Source organism: Lynx rufus, unplaced genomic scaffold, assembly GCF_022079265.1.
Source record: "Lynx rufus isolate CCGP_SWC_20201006 ecotype Redwood Valley unplaced genomic scaffold, mLynRuf1.p SCAF_59, whole genome shotgun sequence".
Classification (NCBI taxonomy): domain Eukaryota; kingdom Metazoa; phylum Chordata; class Mammalia; order Carnivora; family Felidae; genus Lynx; species Lynx rufus.
The window spans coordinates 222,674-241,149 of NW_025814877.1; the positions used below are offsets into that span (position 1 = coordinate 222,674).

Consider the following 18,476-nt stretch of genomic DNA (forward strand, 5'->3'; position numbering starts at 1 on the left):
ATTATTCCAAGTATCTGGGATGTCAGGAGGCCACCTGCCACCTGCAAGAGGCTTCTCTCATTAAATAGCAGCAAACCTTCTACCCTTTTCCTCTTTCCCTTCCTACTTCCCCTTCTGGTCTCTTTTTCTAAGGACCTACAGGAAGAGGAAGTAAAAAAGCATTTTGGCCACAATACCATGCTTCTTTTCCACATTTGCTGTTGCTGCTATTGTGGTTAACTGGTCTTTAGGAAAGAATGTTTTATAGAAAATAACTTGAGGGGCGCCTGGGTGGCTCAGCTGGTTGGGCGTCCGACTTCGGCTCAGGTCATGATCTCACAGTTTGTGAGTTCGAGCCCCGCGTCGGGCTCTGTGCTCACAGCTCAGAGCCTGGAGCCTGCTTCCAGTTCTGTGTCTCCCTCTCTCTCTCTGCCCCATCCCCACTCATGCTCTGTCTCCTCTGCCTTAAAAATAAATAAAATAAATAAATAAATAAATAAAATAAAAAAGAAAATAACTTGATTTGTGCCATAAAATTATTAAAGGTCACTCCAAAATCCTTTGTATTGTTGGTGGGCAAACGCTCAGAAAAACTGCCTATGATATTCTGTATATTATGTGTTGTATAAATTAGATTTCAAATGATTCTTTGGGGGTGCTATTTAGAAATATTCTCCAAGAGTGAATGGATCCCTTGCAATACTATACCATGGGTGATTATGCAAAAATACTTAACATAATGAAATAAAAAAATCTAAATACAGGAATGTAGACATGACTCAAAACCTGGTGGTAAGATGTTTGTGTTGATATTTGTGTTGACATTTAGCAGACTTTTCTGCTAATCATGGTTCTTAAATACCTTTTACAGACTTCACACCATCCAACAATCTGTTCTTATACACCTTTCCAGCAGCTATTAAAAAAGAATAACCATAATTTATATCCAAAGGAAAAGAACATGGACACACAGTTTTTGGGCGATTGGGTAATTCTAGGAGCAATCTTTTTTACTCTTTCCCTAGGAAATCTGTTCTATCTCCTCATCAAATAAAAATTATTTTAGGAAAAAAATTGTGACAAAAATGTACCCAGTGTTCAGCAACCAAGAAGACTGCTGGGAAGACTATACTGTACAGGAAAAAAAAAATCACTACTTCTTTGTGTCCCCTCCCCCCTTTTTTTTTTAACCTGTGTCTCACTTCCCTCAGTTTCCTTCCTATCATGCAGGCCTCTCAGGGGCGTGACTGGGTAGTGTTATTACAACCTGCATCAACTCTGATGGCAATATGGTTATGGTTAAAGAGCTGGGTTCACAGATTGAATCTGTACATCAGCAAACTTAATTTGTTTTAAAAATTATTTTCAGTACTTTTTAGGAGAAACAAAGAGACAACAATTTAGAACTGCTGACAATGACCCCCCAAAACCAACGTCCCCGGAAAGGCTGTTCTGAGACTTATATGGCTCACCGTCGATAGGCACGGTCTGTCTCAGCCTCACTAGTTCCTTTTCAGGGAGCTCGATCCCCATGGCTCCCAGGACCTTTAGCAGATCGTTGGCATCAATCTTTTTTCCTTTCAAAAGACAGGAACATCAGTGCGTGGCAATTTGGAATCTAATGATTCCAGATAATGAAAAAATGATCACCTTCAGCTCGGAGGTAGCGAGCGAGTAAAAGGAAACACATACAACTACACAGAATCACAGGGAGGCCACAAATAGAACACAGGTCCTTAATCTCCTAAAAGGCATACTCTCTTAGTGATGGATCTGTGTGCATCTAATGCAGCAGAGGGTAGATTTGCTTTTAAGATTGGCCAGCAAGTTAGAATGATGGAAATCATGGAAATTTATAATTTTGGCAGGGGAACTTAGAATTCTGGGGAGATCCTAAATTATGTGATTTTCCTCTTCATATATGCCTATCAAGGTATGGGATTATTTGAATATTAGTGAGGTAAGTGGTATTATTGCTTTATTAAAAACATTTGGGCCAGATTTCTTACCAAGACACAGAATTTTCATTGTATTTTTAAAATTTAAGTTGTACAAATAAATACAGCATAAGACTCTGAAAACAAGTATTCAATGAGACATAATATAAAGACATATAAACAGTTTGGGGAAGTTGAGGAGATATTTTAAAAATAGTACAATTTTATAGTAACTTGCCACTCACCAGAAAACATTTTCAATGCATCCATTAACTTTTTCACTTCAACCTTCCCATTATCTGTTAAGAGAGCCACGTAAATCAAATACAAATATAACACCGGCACTCATTAGCAATATGGAATTTAAAAAAGAAAGCAATATATGTATACTCTAATATTTTATCCTATATTCATCTTGAGCCAGAAGTTCTAAAATATTACTAGAGCTTTGATTCATTGAACTACAGAAAATTAAACCTCTGGTAGTTAAGGATGAGATATAAAATTAAGTCACCATTTCCCACAGAGTCGGCTTCATGACTCCTATACGTTGGGAAACTCTCCACTGTTTACATCAGGCACAAGGAACGGAATTTACAATTTTTGTGTGCTACATATTAATGTTTGTACCTGGCTCTCACAATTGATCTCCTTATGTAATAAGCTGATACTTAGTAGTTCCTGACTTTTTTTTTTTTTGACACAGAGTTTCTTACTCCTTTATTCCCTATGAGTAAATTAATGATCACTTCAGTGATTGGCTTGAGATCATTTTAAAAGTAGAGATTCTGTATATTTTTAAATCAATATTTAAAGACATTAACATGAAAGCATATTACAAAGATAGAAATTTGGGATTCTATAGGATCTCAGATTCATTTTTCCTTACTAGACCAAAAACAACTAAGACATTGCATTTGCACACATTATTATTTTTTGTCTAACTTGTAGATGACAAATATGTAAATAGAAGCTTCATGTCACTTTTGTTCTTTATTATCTTCTGGCTCTAAAAGTACCGAGCAGGCCAATGTTCGTTTTTAAACAATTTATTGAGATATAATTTGCATACCAAACAAACTCATCCATTTCAAGTATACAAGTGAACAGTTTTAGGATATAGACTGAATTCTGCAACTATCACTGCAATCTAATTTTGGAACATTTTCATATTCCGCAAAAGAAACCTCATTATAAAAAAAAGAAACCTCATACCATTAATTTGCAGTTCCCATCTACAGCCCCAACCGCAGTCCTAGGCAATCACTAATCTATCTGTGTCAGGGAAAGTGTCAGGACTAAGTGTCAGTATATTATATGAGGAAAAGATTTCTAAAAATCCAAATGGAAACATTAATATGTAGTACATACAGATCTGCTTATTCTGGACATTTCCTATAAATGGAATCATACAATACGTGCTCTTTTGTGACTGGCTTCTTTCACTTAGCATAATATTTTCATTGAACCACTGCATTTCAGCCCTCATTCAGCTTCAATTGTATTTCAGTGTTTCTAGTTCTAGCTTCAAGGGAGCTGCCTGAGAACGTGGCCTTTAGTTAGATCATGGAATTTGAAATAGGAGTGGGATATTATGTAGCTTCAGAAAAAGGCAAAATTCTGTATGTTATAGCCTGAGTGTTTGCAGACCGCTCTGAGAAAATGAATGAGTGCTATCATACGGCTTTGGAATGTGCCTCTCATGTTTAATCTCCCACATTTTCTCTTTTATTTTCCGATTTTTTCTGTATTCATCTCCTCTAGACCGTTTTTCATGCTATTTTCACCCCTAATTATTTATCTATTCCCTCACTTTTTGTAGTCCTAATCAAAGAACTATGTTTTTAGCATTCCTTTGGATCCAGAATTAAAAAGATTGATGAAATATGTTAATAAAATGACAAGAAAGAATATTACTTTATTTTCTTTCTGAGCTCATTTCTAAGTTTTTACAAATATCTTCTTACTGGCAAACAAACTTGTTCAGAGATGATTTTATAGAAGCTCACAACTCAAGTTATATTCAGTGATGCAAAAATTTATATGCTTACTCACCATCAACAGGTAGGTTCTTTATCAAATCGCTATTTTCCATTCCTGTGAGATTCATTCCCATGTTTTGCAAAGCAGTGTCTAGGTTAGCAACATCAACAATCCCTCCTTGGAAGAAAGAGAAGAATGTAAGCAACATTGAATAACCTTAGAATGTGACAATAGCTATGAATTCCTGTGTGTTATAGATATTGGTTTCACCTTAAAGAAAAAGGTCGAATGTATATTCAGTTGTATCTAAGAGTGTCAGTAATAAAGGCGGAATTAGAATTTCCTCCAATGAGTAATTGCGGGAATCCATTTATATAATTAGCTTTTAAAGACTGTGGCAGAACTTCAAGACGATTTACAGAAATACAGAAAACAAAATTCATATGCTTCTGCCAGTAGGAAAGTATTATTTTTGTTTGCTGAACAGTTTACATGGTTCTTTCCTCTGAATAAATTTTCCCAAAAATGTCTAATAATTTCTCTCATCTTGTGAGATTGAAATATATATATATAGTAGAATATGCATGACATACATTTACCATTTTAACCATTTTTCAGGATAGAGTTCAGTGGCATGGAATATACTCACCTTGTTTTAGAACCATCACCCACTATCCATCCCAGAACCTTTTACCTTCCCAAATTAAAAGTCCGTACTCCTCAAACAATACTCCTCATTCCTCCCTACACCCAGCCTCTGTCTCTATGAATCTGACTGCTCCAGGTTATCTTACATTAACAGAACCATACAGTATCTGTCTTTTTGTGATTGGCTTATTTCACTTAGCAAAATGTCTTCCATGTTCACCATGTTGTAGCCTGTGTCCCAATTTCTTTCCATTTTAAGGTTGATGAACACACAGACTGAGCCCATCTCTTGGCTCTTTGAATAGTGCTGGATATACAAATTTGGATACGCACTACAAAAGCCTGAATGTCTGTGTGCCCCCCTACCCCCTGCCATTCATATATTGAAAACCTAATTCTCAAATTGATGGTATTAAGAGATGGGTCCTTTGGGAGGTTATTAGGTCATGAGGGCAGAGCCCTTATGAATGAGATTAGTGTCTTTATAAAGGATAACCTGCAGAGATCCCTTGCCCCTTCCACCTTGGAATGATACAATGCGAAGTCACTGTACAAATACAACCCAAAGGAGGGCCCTTACCCACCATGCTGGCATCCTGATCTTGGGACTCCAGTCCCCAGAACTGTGAGAAATGAACTTCTGTTGTTTATAAGCCATCCAGTCCCTGGAAATTTATTATAGCAGCCTGAATGCACTAAGACACATGCCCAGAAATGGAATTGCCGAATCACGTAGTAATTTTAAGTTTTTGAGGAACTGCCATACTGGTTTTCATAGTGGCTGCACCATTTCACGCTTCCACCACCAGCGCACAAGTGTTCCAACTTCTCCACATTCTCACCAACACTTGTTATTTTCTGTTCCTTTTTAAAAAATTTTATTTTTTTAAATGTTTATTTTTGAGCAGGGGGGAGTGGAGAAAGCATGAGCGGGGTGTGGTGGTGGGGGGGGCAGAGAAAGGATAGAGGATCCAAAGCACAGCCTGATGTGGGTCTCACACTCACGAACTGTGAGATCATGACCTGAGCTGAAGTTGGATGCTTAACTGACTGACTGAGCCATGCAGGCGCTTCTGTTCCTTTTTATAAAATCGCCATCCTATGGGGTGTAAGGTGGCATCTCATTGTAGTCCACTATAAGTCTAATTGTTCATTTGTAGGTAGTCAGAATGCACTGTGGTTGCCCGTAGGGTTTTGTTTTGTTCTGTTTTGGTGTTCTGTGACTTGCTTACGATTTGATTAACCAGAGACCTCGTAAGCAACCTTTTAGGACTCATTACGTGTCCTGTGTTTTAGGATCCATGTCTTTGAACAATCACAAAAAATTACCAACTGTTAGGTCTTCAAATTAGCATTTTCTTTCTTTGTCTCTGTTAGCTCTTTTGTATACTGTTGGATAAACTGGCAGATTTTTCACTCTGACCCTCAGGCCTCTTACTCCTCCTTCCCGTTTGTTACTTTTTTGTCTTTATGCTGGAATCTTGGTAATTTTTTCAGAGTTCTATTCCAGTAATCCAATTAATTCTTCATTTACATCTGCCAATAAAACCATTATGTTTTTAAATTTTTCAGGCTAGACATTTCATTTCTAGAAATTTTGACTCCTTTCAAATCCATTTTTTCCTGTGCTAGTTTTTAAGAGTATTTCCATTTTCCTTTTGTGAATTTAGTCCTTTAAAGCATACTTATTTTATGGTCTATCTAAAATATTTGTATCATATGAAGTCTTTGGGCGTTCCATTTTTTATTGTATATATTGGCAAATTTTTTTAAAATATACTTTATTGTCAAATTTGTTTCCATACAACACCCAGTGCTCATCCCAACAAGTGCCCTCCTCAATGCCCATCACCCACTTTCCCCTCTCCCCCAACACCCATCAACCCTCAGTTTGTTCTCAGTTTTTAAGTCTCTTCTGGTTTGCCTCCTTCCCTCTCTAACTCTTTTCTCCCCCTTCCTCTCCCCCATGGTCTTCTGTTAAGTTTCTCAGGATCCACATATGAGTGAAAGCATATGGTATCTGTCTTTCTCTGCCTGACTTATTTCACTTAGCATAACACTCTCCAGTTCCATCCACGTTGCTAACAAAAGGCCAGATTTCATTCTTTCTCATTGCCAAGTAGTATTCCATTGCATATATAAACCACATCTTCTTTATCCATTCATCAGTTGATGGACAGTTAGGCTCTTTCCATGATTTGGCTATTGTTGAAAGCGCTGCTATCAACATTGGGGTACATGTGCCCCCATGCATCAGCACTCCTGTATCCCTTGGGTAAATTCCTAACAGTGCTATTGCTGGGTCATAGGGTAGATCTATTTTTAATTTTTTGAGGAACCTCCACACTGTTTTCCAGAGCGGCTCTACCAGTTTGCATTCCCACCAACAGTGCAAGAGGGTTCCCATTTCTTCACATCCTGGCCAGCATCTATAATCACCTGATTTGTTCATTTTAGCCACTCTGACCACGCAGCGTGAGGTGGTATCTCAGCGTGGCTTTGATTTGTATTTCCCTGATGATGAGTGATGTTGAGCATCGTTTCATGTGTCTGTTGGCTATCTGGATGTCTTCTTTGGAAAAGTGTCTATTCATGTCTTCTGCCCATTTCTTCACTGGGTTATTTGTTTTTCAGGTGTGGAGTTTGTGAGTTCTTTATAGATTTCGGATACTAGCCCTTTATCCAATATGTCATTTGCAAATATCTTCTCCCATTCCGATGGTTGCCTTTTAGTTTTGTTGATTGTTTCCTTTGTAGTGCAGAAGCCTTTTATCTTGATGAGGTCCCAATAGTTCATTTTTGCTTTTAATTCCCTTTTGGCAAAATTTTTTCATCTTTTGTAATTTTCTGTTTCAAGTTCATTTTAAGAAAAGTTTTATAGGGAAAATTCTTCTGACCATGATATGAGGATGAATTTCTTTAATACTAGAGTTACTACAATGCTGGTGCAAACTTTAAAAGATTTTTCTTTTAATATTTATTTCTTTTGAGAGAGAGAGAGAACGCACGTGCGTGTGAGTGGGGGAGGTGCGGAGAGAGACTGAGACAGAGAATCCAAAGCAGGCTCTGCACTCTCAGCACAGAGCGTGACATGGGGCTCAAACCCACAAACCATGAGACCATGACCTGAGCCAAAGTCACACACTCAACTGACAGAGCCACCCAGGTGCCTCACTTTTTGTTAAATTTTTGTGAGTTCCTGGGCCATGCAGGGAGTGCAAATATGAATTGGAACCAACATGAACATAGGTCCATAGTCATGAATTTTCAAAGAAGACATTTCTTCATGATCTTAGAATCCATGACTATACACATAAACTTCCTTTTACCTACTTGTGCTGATTAGACATTTTTCTAGTTTACCATTTCCTTAAGGGTGAAGTTATTCAAGAGTTCAACTTTTATGTGGATTTTTGCTTCCATCTTAAGGTAAAAGAATGGTACAGGAGGCCATTTCGTAAAATAAATACAGAAAAGATCTTTGGAAAAAACATGAATGTAGTTTTACACACACATACACACACAGTGGTAAAGGCTTCTCGTCTGCTTTTCAGATTCAGATTCATCTGCTTTTTTGCTATAACTGTCACTCACCTTTAAGGGTTTTTACACCATCCATCAACCTATTTTGGTACACCTTTCCAACAGCTGTACGAAAGAAAGAAATCAGACCACACCAATGAAAGATTAAGTTAGGCATTTAGGAAAGACAGACATCATAATTTACCCCCAGAAAAGGCCTCATTTAATTGTAAATAACCAAGAAAACAGTTAACAAGTAGAGAAAATTTTCAATATGGCCCCCTGGCTTCTGAGGGAGTTATTATGGGCACTCTACTATGCTGAAACACACACATCTTAATTCCCTATGCCTCCCTTTAATTTCCCCATTTTCCCTTTCTGGTATTTTCTCACTCTTTTTACTTTCCTGTATGTCCCTGTTTATTCTTGAGGATGCCTTCTGACTAGAATCAAAAGTTAGAATAGGCACTTCCTTGACTTAATACCAGGTTAGTGACTGAAGGGGCCAATGATTCTATAAACAAAGTGGCACCGCTGGGGTTACTTCTTAAACTGGAACTGCATAATTCCTTCTAAATCCTGTTTTTATCAAATGGAAATAATTCTAGAACTTCTCAAAAAATAAACACAAGTCTGAGTTCCTTAAAGGCTACATTGTTTTTTTAAATACTCACCATTGACTGGCAGACATTTCTTTAGTTTTGAGCACTCCTTATCTGTGAGCTCTACCCCCATTTTCTCCAGAATACTTTGAATATCACTGACATTAACTTCTCCTCCTTCAAAGAAAGAAATGTGAGTAGATGAAAAGTTTGACTATGACCTAAAATCTCCAAAATATGAAAAAAAGAAGTCATTTATCTATTCAGCAGATCATGCAACAGCTATAAACAAAGTAGCATGAGACCTTTGCGCCATCAGACATCATGGAAACAGAATTGTTGCCTTTACTCAAAAAATTCAATATCTATAATTATGGAGTAAAGCAATTTTTTTTTTTTGAGTAAAGCAATTTAAGCAAGATGTAAGTGGCTTGGGGGATTCCAAGTTATTTAAAATATCACAGATATTTAAAATTCAGTGTCTCTGTTATTACCTTAATTATGAGTGTTGTGTCTGGTTTTACTTCACTGCTTAATATGTTAATTCAGCATAATGTGCATTTGCCTTTGAGAACATTTAATTCTATTACACAAGTGAAGTAAGTACATTAGTTCAAGTTTGTAGTTTACAAAACATGGGCTACATCTTTTAAGATGTTTTGCAGTACAGGCAAGTAGTTTTTAAGTAAAGGGTATGTAAGTTAGATAGAAGGGAATGAAAGAACTGAGCAATATTTAATACTCATGAGGCATTACATGCACATGGAGAACATGTTCACTAAATATATGTTAGACTAAATGTATAAGAAGCGCTAAATATTTGTGATACTCTAAAATTGCTTGAGGCACCAAATATTCAAGATGTGGTAAATATTTATGACACTTGTTCAAATGACTCTAATTTGGCAATCCATTGGTGACACCACTTTTAGGTCTTCTGTGTCCTCTGCTCAAGGAACACAAAACCTATGGCTCTTTGATGGCCTTAATGGCAAACTACAACTATTAACAACAGGTACTTGTCCTTGTGTCTTTCTTTTTTTGTTTTTGTTTTTGTTTTTTTTTAAGTTTATTTACTTTGAGATAGAGTGGGGGAGAGGGGCAGAGAGATTGAGAGAGAGAGAGAGAGAGAGAGAGAGAGAGAGAGAGAGAGAGAGAATCCCATGCAGGCTCTGTGCTGTCAGTGCAGAGCCTGACATGGGGCTCGATCTCACGAACTGTGAGATCATGACCTGATACAAAGTCAAGAGTCAGATGCTCAACTGACTGAGCCACCCAGGTGCCCCTAACCCTGAGTCTTTCTGAAAGAGTTTGTGTCACAGGCTAGAGCACTTTCCATCTGTGGTCCATCTGCTTGAATCTCAATTCTGGTCCTTATAACCACATCAGCAGCAAGAAAAACGAATGCTGCTGAACAGAGAGAGACACAAAACTTATTATGCACATCACACAACTCAGATTCAAGTAGTGTAGTCCTTCCATTCACTCTACCCTGAATTTGTTAATGTATTCCATATTTCTGCCCCATTTTTGTTGTGTGTTTTTATTTTATTTTATTTTATTTTATTTATTTATTTTTTGCTGTGTGTTTTTAAATGATTTAATACTGTGTGACTCAAACATCTTAACTGGGTCCATGAGCCTTTCTGTCCTGCGCACTCTGGGCTAGTACTTTGAGGCTACAATTGCAGAAAGTCCGTTTCCCTTGACACTCAGATTATGCATATCAAAGTACTGTTTGGAAGAAACCTCAGGGGATAAAGAATTTTTTATCAAGCATTGCACTTCAGTATATAGTGTAAATATCAAAAGTTTAAATTCCATACAATTTATCACGTATACAAGGACTACTTGGAGTAAAAGAGGGTATTAAAAATAATTCGTTAAAATTAATCTCCCTCAGTGGTAAACCATAACAATCTAGGATGTAAGATCACTCTGAAGTTAAACTCTAGGCTAGGAGTCAGCCAACTTTTCTATAAAAGTTTATAAACAATAGAAAATATTCTAGGTTTTGTAGGACTTATGATCTCTGTCACAACTACTCAGCTCTACCTTTGTAGGGTAAAAGCAGCCATAAATAATGCACAAACTAATGGGCTGGATGTGTTCCAATGAAATTGTTTACACAAACGGAAGCAGATTTGGCCCAAGGGTCAGAGTTTGCCAACCCGTAGTTTAGACAATTAAAGTAGAAACACTTCCCCAATAAAATGGTAAAATGGCAGAGTAAAAAGGTAGTGATGGGAGAGTTGGAATAGAGCATTAAAATATAACTTAATGTACGAATTAGGAGCTTAGAGTCACAGTAATTGTTCACTAACCTGTAACAGTGGCCACTGCATCCATCAATGTGCTGAGCTCAACCTTCCCATTAGCTACAAGGAAAGCCAAAATAAGGTAATAAGGCCAGAGAGCCATATATAAACAGACAAAAAATAGGGTAAATTGGGAAATAAGAGATCGAAGTTCATTAGCTCCACTGCTTTATCTGACTCAACTATAAGGATATAAACCCTGGATTTAAAGAATTAACTCCACATTAGTTGAGGCAGAGTCTTTATCTCTTGGACGAAATGGAGTCTTGAATGTACCTCTTGAATGTGAAGGCTGCTCTCCATCTTACCGGCAGGGTGAAAGGTCCCAGTGACTTATTTGGCTGTGTAGCAATTTATCAGCTTTGGTTCAGCCACATTTGTCAGAGGAGTCTTTGGGGACCACCTTTCTTGTCTTCTTACCTTTTCCCAATTTGTCTTTCTCTAGTTTCTTTGTCTATCACAACTATCTTGGGATTTTTGATCACACAAATTGGTGACCTGTTTCTTCTATTAACACTATATATACGTGTGTGTAAAGATAGGTATGTATTTCTCTTTAACCCTAAAAGACGGGTAGATATTTCAGAGAGTCTCCAAACTGAAAGGACTTGTGGTAACATAACAACTAGTTACAAAGGGGATTCAACAGTTCACTGAAAGCTAATGGGTTAATAAAAATTCTACGTGATGAGTCGAATGTGTAGACTTGCTCTCCTATGTCCTAAGGCTTCATGAAGTCCTTGTGTAACACTAGGAATTATTTTTTTTTTAAAGGGTAATGAGTCATAAAAAAAAAAAAGCAATAAACTTGAGAAGAATATTATGCCTTATTGGGAATAACTTGGAATTAGGATGGTTCTGAGGGGGGATTTCAAGAGAAGGCCAAGTTTGCACCCGTGTGCTAAGTATGAACAAGTATTCCCTTGTATACCACTGAAATTGGCCAGGATGTTGCTGGTTGTTTCAAAATGAGTATAATTTCTGCCAAACCTTCTTTGGAAAGCAGAAAACTGCATGAGTGATGATTAGGCAATTGTCTTTTTGCTTTGATAACATTTATACCAATGATTTGGAGCCCTTTAGTTATGTACTGCTCAAATGAAGTGTTAGAAGGCCAGCCTATATTTGATGTTCCTCTTGAAGACTTTGTGTCACTTTGAATTATTTGTATTTTTCACTGTTTTTCATTTGTTTAGTCTAATTATTCCATCATTCCATTCATTCTTCAATATTTATTGCCTCTAAATATAAAATGATGTACGTATGGTTTCTACTTACAAGAAAATCACAGTTCATAAACAAAGAAGAGTGATATAAAGACACTCACTTTTTATACAATATGCTAAGTGTATAATAATATATGTGTGAATAGGATGAATTTTAAACTAAGAGGAAGAGTAAATAAAGTGAATTCCATGGATCAGGGAGCTCTGGAAAAGGTAAACTTTGAGATTAATTTTATAGGCAAGAATTGGCTGGTGAAATATGCCTAAGTATTTTTGTTCTAGGAGTTGGAGAGTATGTGGAAAAGGACAATTGGATAATCAAATCAGATGCCATGGTATAAGCATTAAATAACAAAGAAGATCTGTATATTAGCTGAAGACAATTTTATGAATTATCTACTAAATTTCAGGCACCATATGAGGCACTAAAGATTAAAATATATTTAATAATAAATTTAATATAATTTCTGAACAAGTCAGTTTCTGGGATGAGACGGACAAGTAAACATACTGTAATAGAGTAGTTGGGTTGACGTACAGCAAATGATAAAATCAGGAGATGCTCCCGCTAAAATTCATCCATTTATAGCTACTGCTTTGCAACAGGGTGGAGAGCCGACTATATAAGAATCTTGAACCCTGCCTATATCCAATACTATGGTTCAGACACCTCAGTGTTATAGGGCAATGTGGAAGCAAGAAATAATGTAAGATAAAGCTAAAAGGAAAGCAAGGGTCAGATCACAGATGTATGAAATAGTCAGCACTCCTAATTGGTAGGACTTGGTATTCAATGAGATGTGGCACTAAGAAAAAGTTGCAGTGAAAAATACCAATTCGGTTTTTTTTTTAATATTTATTTATTTTTTGAGAGAGAGAGAAAGAGAAAACGAACAATTGGGGGAGGGGCAGAGAGAGAGACACACACAGAATCTGAAGCAGGCTGTAGGCTCTGAGCTGTCAGCACAGAGCCCAGCACGGGACTCGAACTCATGGACAGCGAGATCATGACCTAAACCAAAGTTGGAGGCTTAACCGACTGAGCCACCCAGGTGCCCTGAAAAATGTCAATTTTTAAATTTGTTTTACTAAGAACACGATGGTGCCACCAGCTGAGAAAGGGAATGTATAATTAGGAGATAGTTTGGGGTAGGTATTTTTAAATATAGTGAATTTAAGATCTGAGGCTTTGCTGAGCAAGAATGAATTTGGCAGATACAACCCAACAGGAATCTGGATGTGGTTTTACCCAACCCATATTTGGGGAGGAATTTGGGCTGCAGAAAAACATCTAGAAGTTTTCAGCATATAATGACACTTGGAAATAGGAGTGTGGATAATACTGTCCACGGAGAATTGTAACACGGAATTGTCAAAGTTAAAGTGATTAATGGGCTTAGGACACAACTATTTGAGGGATACTAATAATAGGGAAATTAGTCATATTTTTCTTCCTTCCTTTCTATTCTCTAGCCTATGAGATTCATTTTGCTCCTTATAAATTCATTACTGGGTCAGAAAGTAGTTATAATAGTTCTGTGTGTGATGCTTGGAATCCAAAAGAGAAGAGGTTAAAGATATGGGGCTTATAGAAATGAAGAGAAGGCTAGTCTCTTCTCTAAGCTTTGCAAAAATGTCATTTTGAGACTAGGTAAAACTAATTATGGACACACTCATGTACAAGTGCAGAAAGTCTCCGTAAGATACAGTAGTATGTGAAACACGCACCGGTAAGCGGTAGATTTTCTGTCACATCTTCGTGTTCCTTTTGTGTGAGCTTGATTCCCAAGTTTTCCAGGACAGTGTCCAGGTTATTCACCTTAACTTTGCCTGCTTAGGAAACATACAGGAATGAAACATGAAAAAAAATGAGTTTAAAATATTAGAAATATATTTTTGAATGCGAATTGTTATCTGAACATATATACTTTGTCATTATTACAATAAAAAACAAAAGAGAAAATGTACTTATGTGATTATTACTTTTCTGTATGAACTCCCATTTAACATGTCTAAGAGCATTAAATAATCAACAGAAAAATCAGAATTAGTAATTCTTCCTTTAAACCTTGAATGGAAGCCTGTATTATAAACAGCTCATGAAGGGATAGGCTACATGATTTGATTATAACCAATATTAGAGAGAATAGGAATGAGCTTTGATGACAGGACCTCATTAATTTATTAACTAACTAATATTAAAACAGAGTGAAGATCATAAGGTAACCTTAAAAACAAGCAGAATCTTAGCACTTTTTTAGATAAAATCAATCATTTTAAAGTGAACACCTTAGTGGAATTTGGTACATATTCACAATGTTGTACAAATATCACTTCCAGTTCCAAAACATTTTCATCATCCCCAAAGGAGAGCCCATACATATTAAGTAGTCACTCCCTACTTCCCTCTCCACCCAGCCCCCCGCAACCCTAACCTACTTTTTGTTTCTATGGATTTGCCTTCAATCTTCCTTCATAACAAGCTTTCCTTACACAACTCCCTAAAAATTCGGTAATTCTTTTCTTCATAATTTGCTGTGTATGATTAGATTTTTGGGGTTGTGAGTATGGATTCCTAGCAAGATGTATTGAGACATTATAGCGTAAAATATGATGATGATGAAAGTAACTAAGTAACTGGGGTGCCTAGGTGGCTCAGTCGGTTAAGCATCGGACTCTTGATTTCAGCTCAGGTCATGATCTCAGGGATGGTGAGTTCAAGCCCTGCGTCTGGCTCTGCACTGTCAGTGCAGGGCCTGCTTGGGATTCCCCTTCTCTCTCTTTCTCTCTGCACTCCCCCACTTACCATCTTTCTCTCTCAAAGTAAATAAATAAACTTCAAATAAAAGAAAGTAACTAAGTAATCTATACATAGGAAGCTAGACAGGACTCGTGTCTAAATGATAAATGTGAACCTTGAAGATTTCAGATGTCTCTGCCTTTCTTATCAGGCTTTTAACCTACCCTGAGTGGATTTCACCCCATCCAACATTGCATTCTGAAATACGTTTCCAGCAGCTATAGGAAAAGGAACAATTCATGTCAGAAGGGAAATGGTATGAACATTCACTTACTTACAACTTCAGTAAAACAACTGAAACTGAGTGGGAAATGTGTTCTGTCTCAGTATTAAATTTAAAAAGAAGTTATGGAAAAGAAAACCGAGTGTGACAAATATATGTATTTTCTGGCAAGTAGGAGACTGACAGCTGAGGGAAACACTATTATGTTGAAACAATCACACCTTTCCTTTTTCTGTTGACTTCCCCTTTTATTTCTTTTCCTAGTCCCCTCCAGTTCCCTTCCTTTTCTTCCTCAGGATATAGGCTGATCAACTACCTGACACTCAGATGGCAAAGCTATGGCTGAAGGGTTTGGTAAACTGCAGACTAAATCCAAATGACAATGCCTTTTCCTAATCAATTTCAGGATTTTTCAGAAAGCCCTCGACAGGTAAAAATTTTAAATTGTTCACACGGGCCACAAAACCAAGTTCCCTAGAAAGTCTTTGTGGCTTCTGTATAGCTCACCATCAATTGGCAGAGTTTCCTGCAGCTTTTTAAGCTCCTCAGCTGTGAGCTCGATCCCCATGCTTCCCAGAACTTTCTCCAGATCACTGACATGAACCTTTTTTCCTTTGAAAATACAAGAACATTAATGTCTGAGAATAATCATTCCATGAAATGGTGAAAAATTCATTCTCATTATAATGCATCCCCCCCATTTGAGGAAATGGAAGGGGAAAATGAAACACGTTTACACAGAATTATGGGGAAGTCACATAATAGAACATAACCCCTTAGTGTTTACAAAAGGAAGGTCTTTTATCTCTGGGAACAAGTCTGCCCTGCTGAGAACAAATTTGTTTTATAATTGGCCAGCAAATTAAGATACTAGATGAAAAAAGTATAAATTCAGCTATCATTTATTGTATTTATTCTTGTCTCTGAATAATGTGACTTTTTTCTTCATAATGACAATAATTTGATCCTGTCAGGGCTTTACAATGTAACTGGAATAAGTGTACAATGCACAATATAACGATTCCACAACTCTAGACATTAATCGGTGCTCATGATAACAAATGAACTCTTAACCCCATCAACTTATTTCACTCATCCCCTCACCCACCTCCCTTCTGGCAACAATGTGGTCTCTATAGTTAAGAGTCTAGTTTTTTTTTAGTTTGTGTTTCTGTTTTTTTTTTTTTTAATTTTTTTTTAATGTTTATTCATTTGTGAGAGAGAGAGAGAGAGAGAGAGAGAGAGAGAAATACAGAGCGTGAGTGGGGGAGGGGCAGAGAAAGAGAGGGAGACACAGAAGCTGAAGCAGCTCCAGGCTCAGAGCTGTCAGCACAGAGCCCAATGAGGGGCTCAAACTCATGAACCATGAGATCGTGACCTGAGTCGAAGTCGGATGCTTAATTGACTGAGCCACCCCGGCGCCCCATTCGTTTGTTTCTTAAATTCCACACGCGTGAAATCAAACGGTATTTGTCTTTTTCTGGCTGATTTATTTCACTTAACATTGTATCCTCTAGATCTACTTAAAAGTAATTTCTTATTGAAAGATTGAGCGACATTGGCAAAAACAGCTGAGCAGTGAGTGGGTTGCTTCATGAAACTATCCTTCCACCGAAACACAATGAGTGAGAAAGAACTATCAGAATCAACTTCCTTAGAACTCTGGAAAATAGTCAAAGGTTGGTACATCAACCAAGTGAAAGCAGAATTGAGAAAAAGGTGACTTATAGTAAGAGAGCTCTGTGGCATTTTGACCCCCTTCCCCAAACTGTTCTTGATCATCCATCCCTGTGAGCAAAATATTTTCCAGGACAAAAGTGACAGTCTCTTACTTACCTGTAAAAGGTTTCATTCCATCCATATGCGTTCTCATTTCAACCTTCCCATGAACTGGAAGAAAATGTAAATCAAATACACAGTGGCATTCACTGAGAAACGCAAAACAGGAAGCACAGTGGCATTCATTGGCTACTTTTTATCCCCCACCTACCCCAAGGAGCACAAAAGGACATGGAAAAGAATCACTCTACTTGTTCTAAAGGTGCCTGCTTTAACAACTGCTTTCATCCATTGTCTTATGGCAAAACGCTAAAGGTGTGAGATTCAAAAGTCACCTCTTTTCATCAGACTTTATTTTTAGCTTTACACTTTGGAAAACCAAAGAGGATTTGGGCCACGCCAGGGAAAACAAAATTTAAAACTGGGATCTTATTCACCACTGTTTTAACGGGACTTTTGAAATGATCTCTTTCTTTACTGAGATTCTGATTACTATTTCCTTTCATGTTCACTGACCCAGGCAGACCAGTTTACTCTTGATTTGCATGATGTACGATTTGCTTGAGGGCAATATTCATTTTGAGCTTAACTTCCCAACTCTAATGATTTGCATAGTTTTCATAGTAGACATAGTAGACAAATTGAATTTCATACAAATTAATATTTAAAAAGACATTAATATGTTAAAGAACAGAAATATCTCACGAATAGATGATTTTTGAGATCTATATTTTGCCAAGAAAGAAAAACGACCTAAAAAACTGTCACTGTTGGTAAGTTAGTTGACAAATTCCTGATTTTAGATTGTAAGTAATAAATTACAGTATACAGTATCTAAAAACCCCTATACCATGGAAAATTTACAAATGAAGGTCCTGGATAACTCAAAAATATTTACTGAAGTATTAGAAGTACGCAGTGACTCTTAGCAGAAGCTGTGTGACACTTACATGTACACAATAACAAGTATTAGAACAGTGAGCAGGATAAATATACATTTATTCATTGGTTGCTAAATCTAGGCTAAACGAGAATCTTCCTTGTTTTTCTTCTGGATCTTCTGAGGCAGAACATTCCAAAAGTTATTTCTGTAGTAAAACCAATTAGTGAGGTCAGGAAAGCATGAAGATATGTGTCAGTTTTACGGGGCCACTGGAAATTCTCAGAAACAAAGATGATAACACCTATTTGGTGTAAAATTCGCTATTTAACTCGGGTCCCATTTCAACTGAATCTTGCCCTCTCCAGTAAATTCATATCTCCGTCCTGACAGACACAGTATGAGAAAAGCTTTGCCCTAAATGGGGTCTTTCTGTCCCAAATGATATAATTGGGGCTCTATGCTTGAGCCTTAATCTTTCACAAAACTTCTTTTTAAGCTCAATACTGATGGTAACTCTTCAGATGAGCAGATCACCAATAAGCAATAACTTAAAGATTTTAACTCTGGGGGTGCCCG

At 37.1% G+C, this 18,476-nt stretch overlaps 1 protein-coding gene across 1 annotated transcript in view; it reads right to left on the reverse strand.

The window, feature by feature from the left end:
* LOC124527891 (uncharacterized) overlaps positions 1–18,476 on the reverse strand; it is a 159,115-nt gene that overhangs the window by 114,962 nt on the left and 25,677 nt on the right. Inside the window, exons 7-17 of the mRNA XM_047101181.1 lie at positions 17,075–17,128; positions 15,746–15,850; positions 15,180–15,233; positions 13,944–14,048; positions 10,996–11,049; positions 8,744–8,848; positions 8,142–8,195; positions 3,972–4,076; positions 2,162–2,215; positions 1,452–1,556; positions 842–895 (exon numbers count right to left, since the gene is read on the reverse strand). Coding sequence (XP_046957137.1) covers positions 842–895; positions 1,452–1,556; positions 2,162–2,215; positions 3,972–4,076; positions 8,142–8,195; positions 8,744–8,848; positions 10,996–11,049; positions 13,944–14,048; positions 15,180–15,233; positions 15,746–15,850; positions 17,075–17,128 — 849 coding nt within the window. The remainder of the gene's footprint in view (positions 1–841; positions 896–1,451; positions 1,557–2,161; positions 2,216–3,971; positions 4,077–8,141; positions 8,196–8,743; positions 8,849–10,995; positions 11,050–13,943; positions 14,049–15,179; positions 15,234–15,745; positions 15,851–17,074; positions 17,129–18,476) is intronic.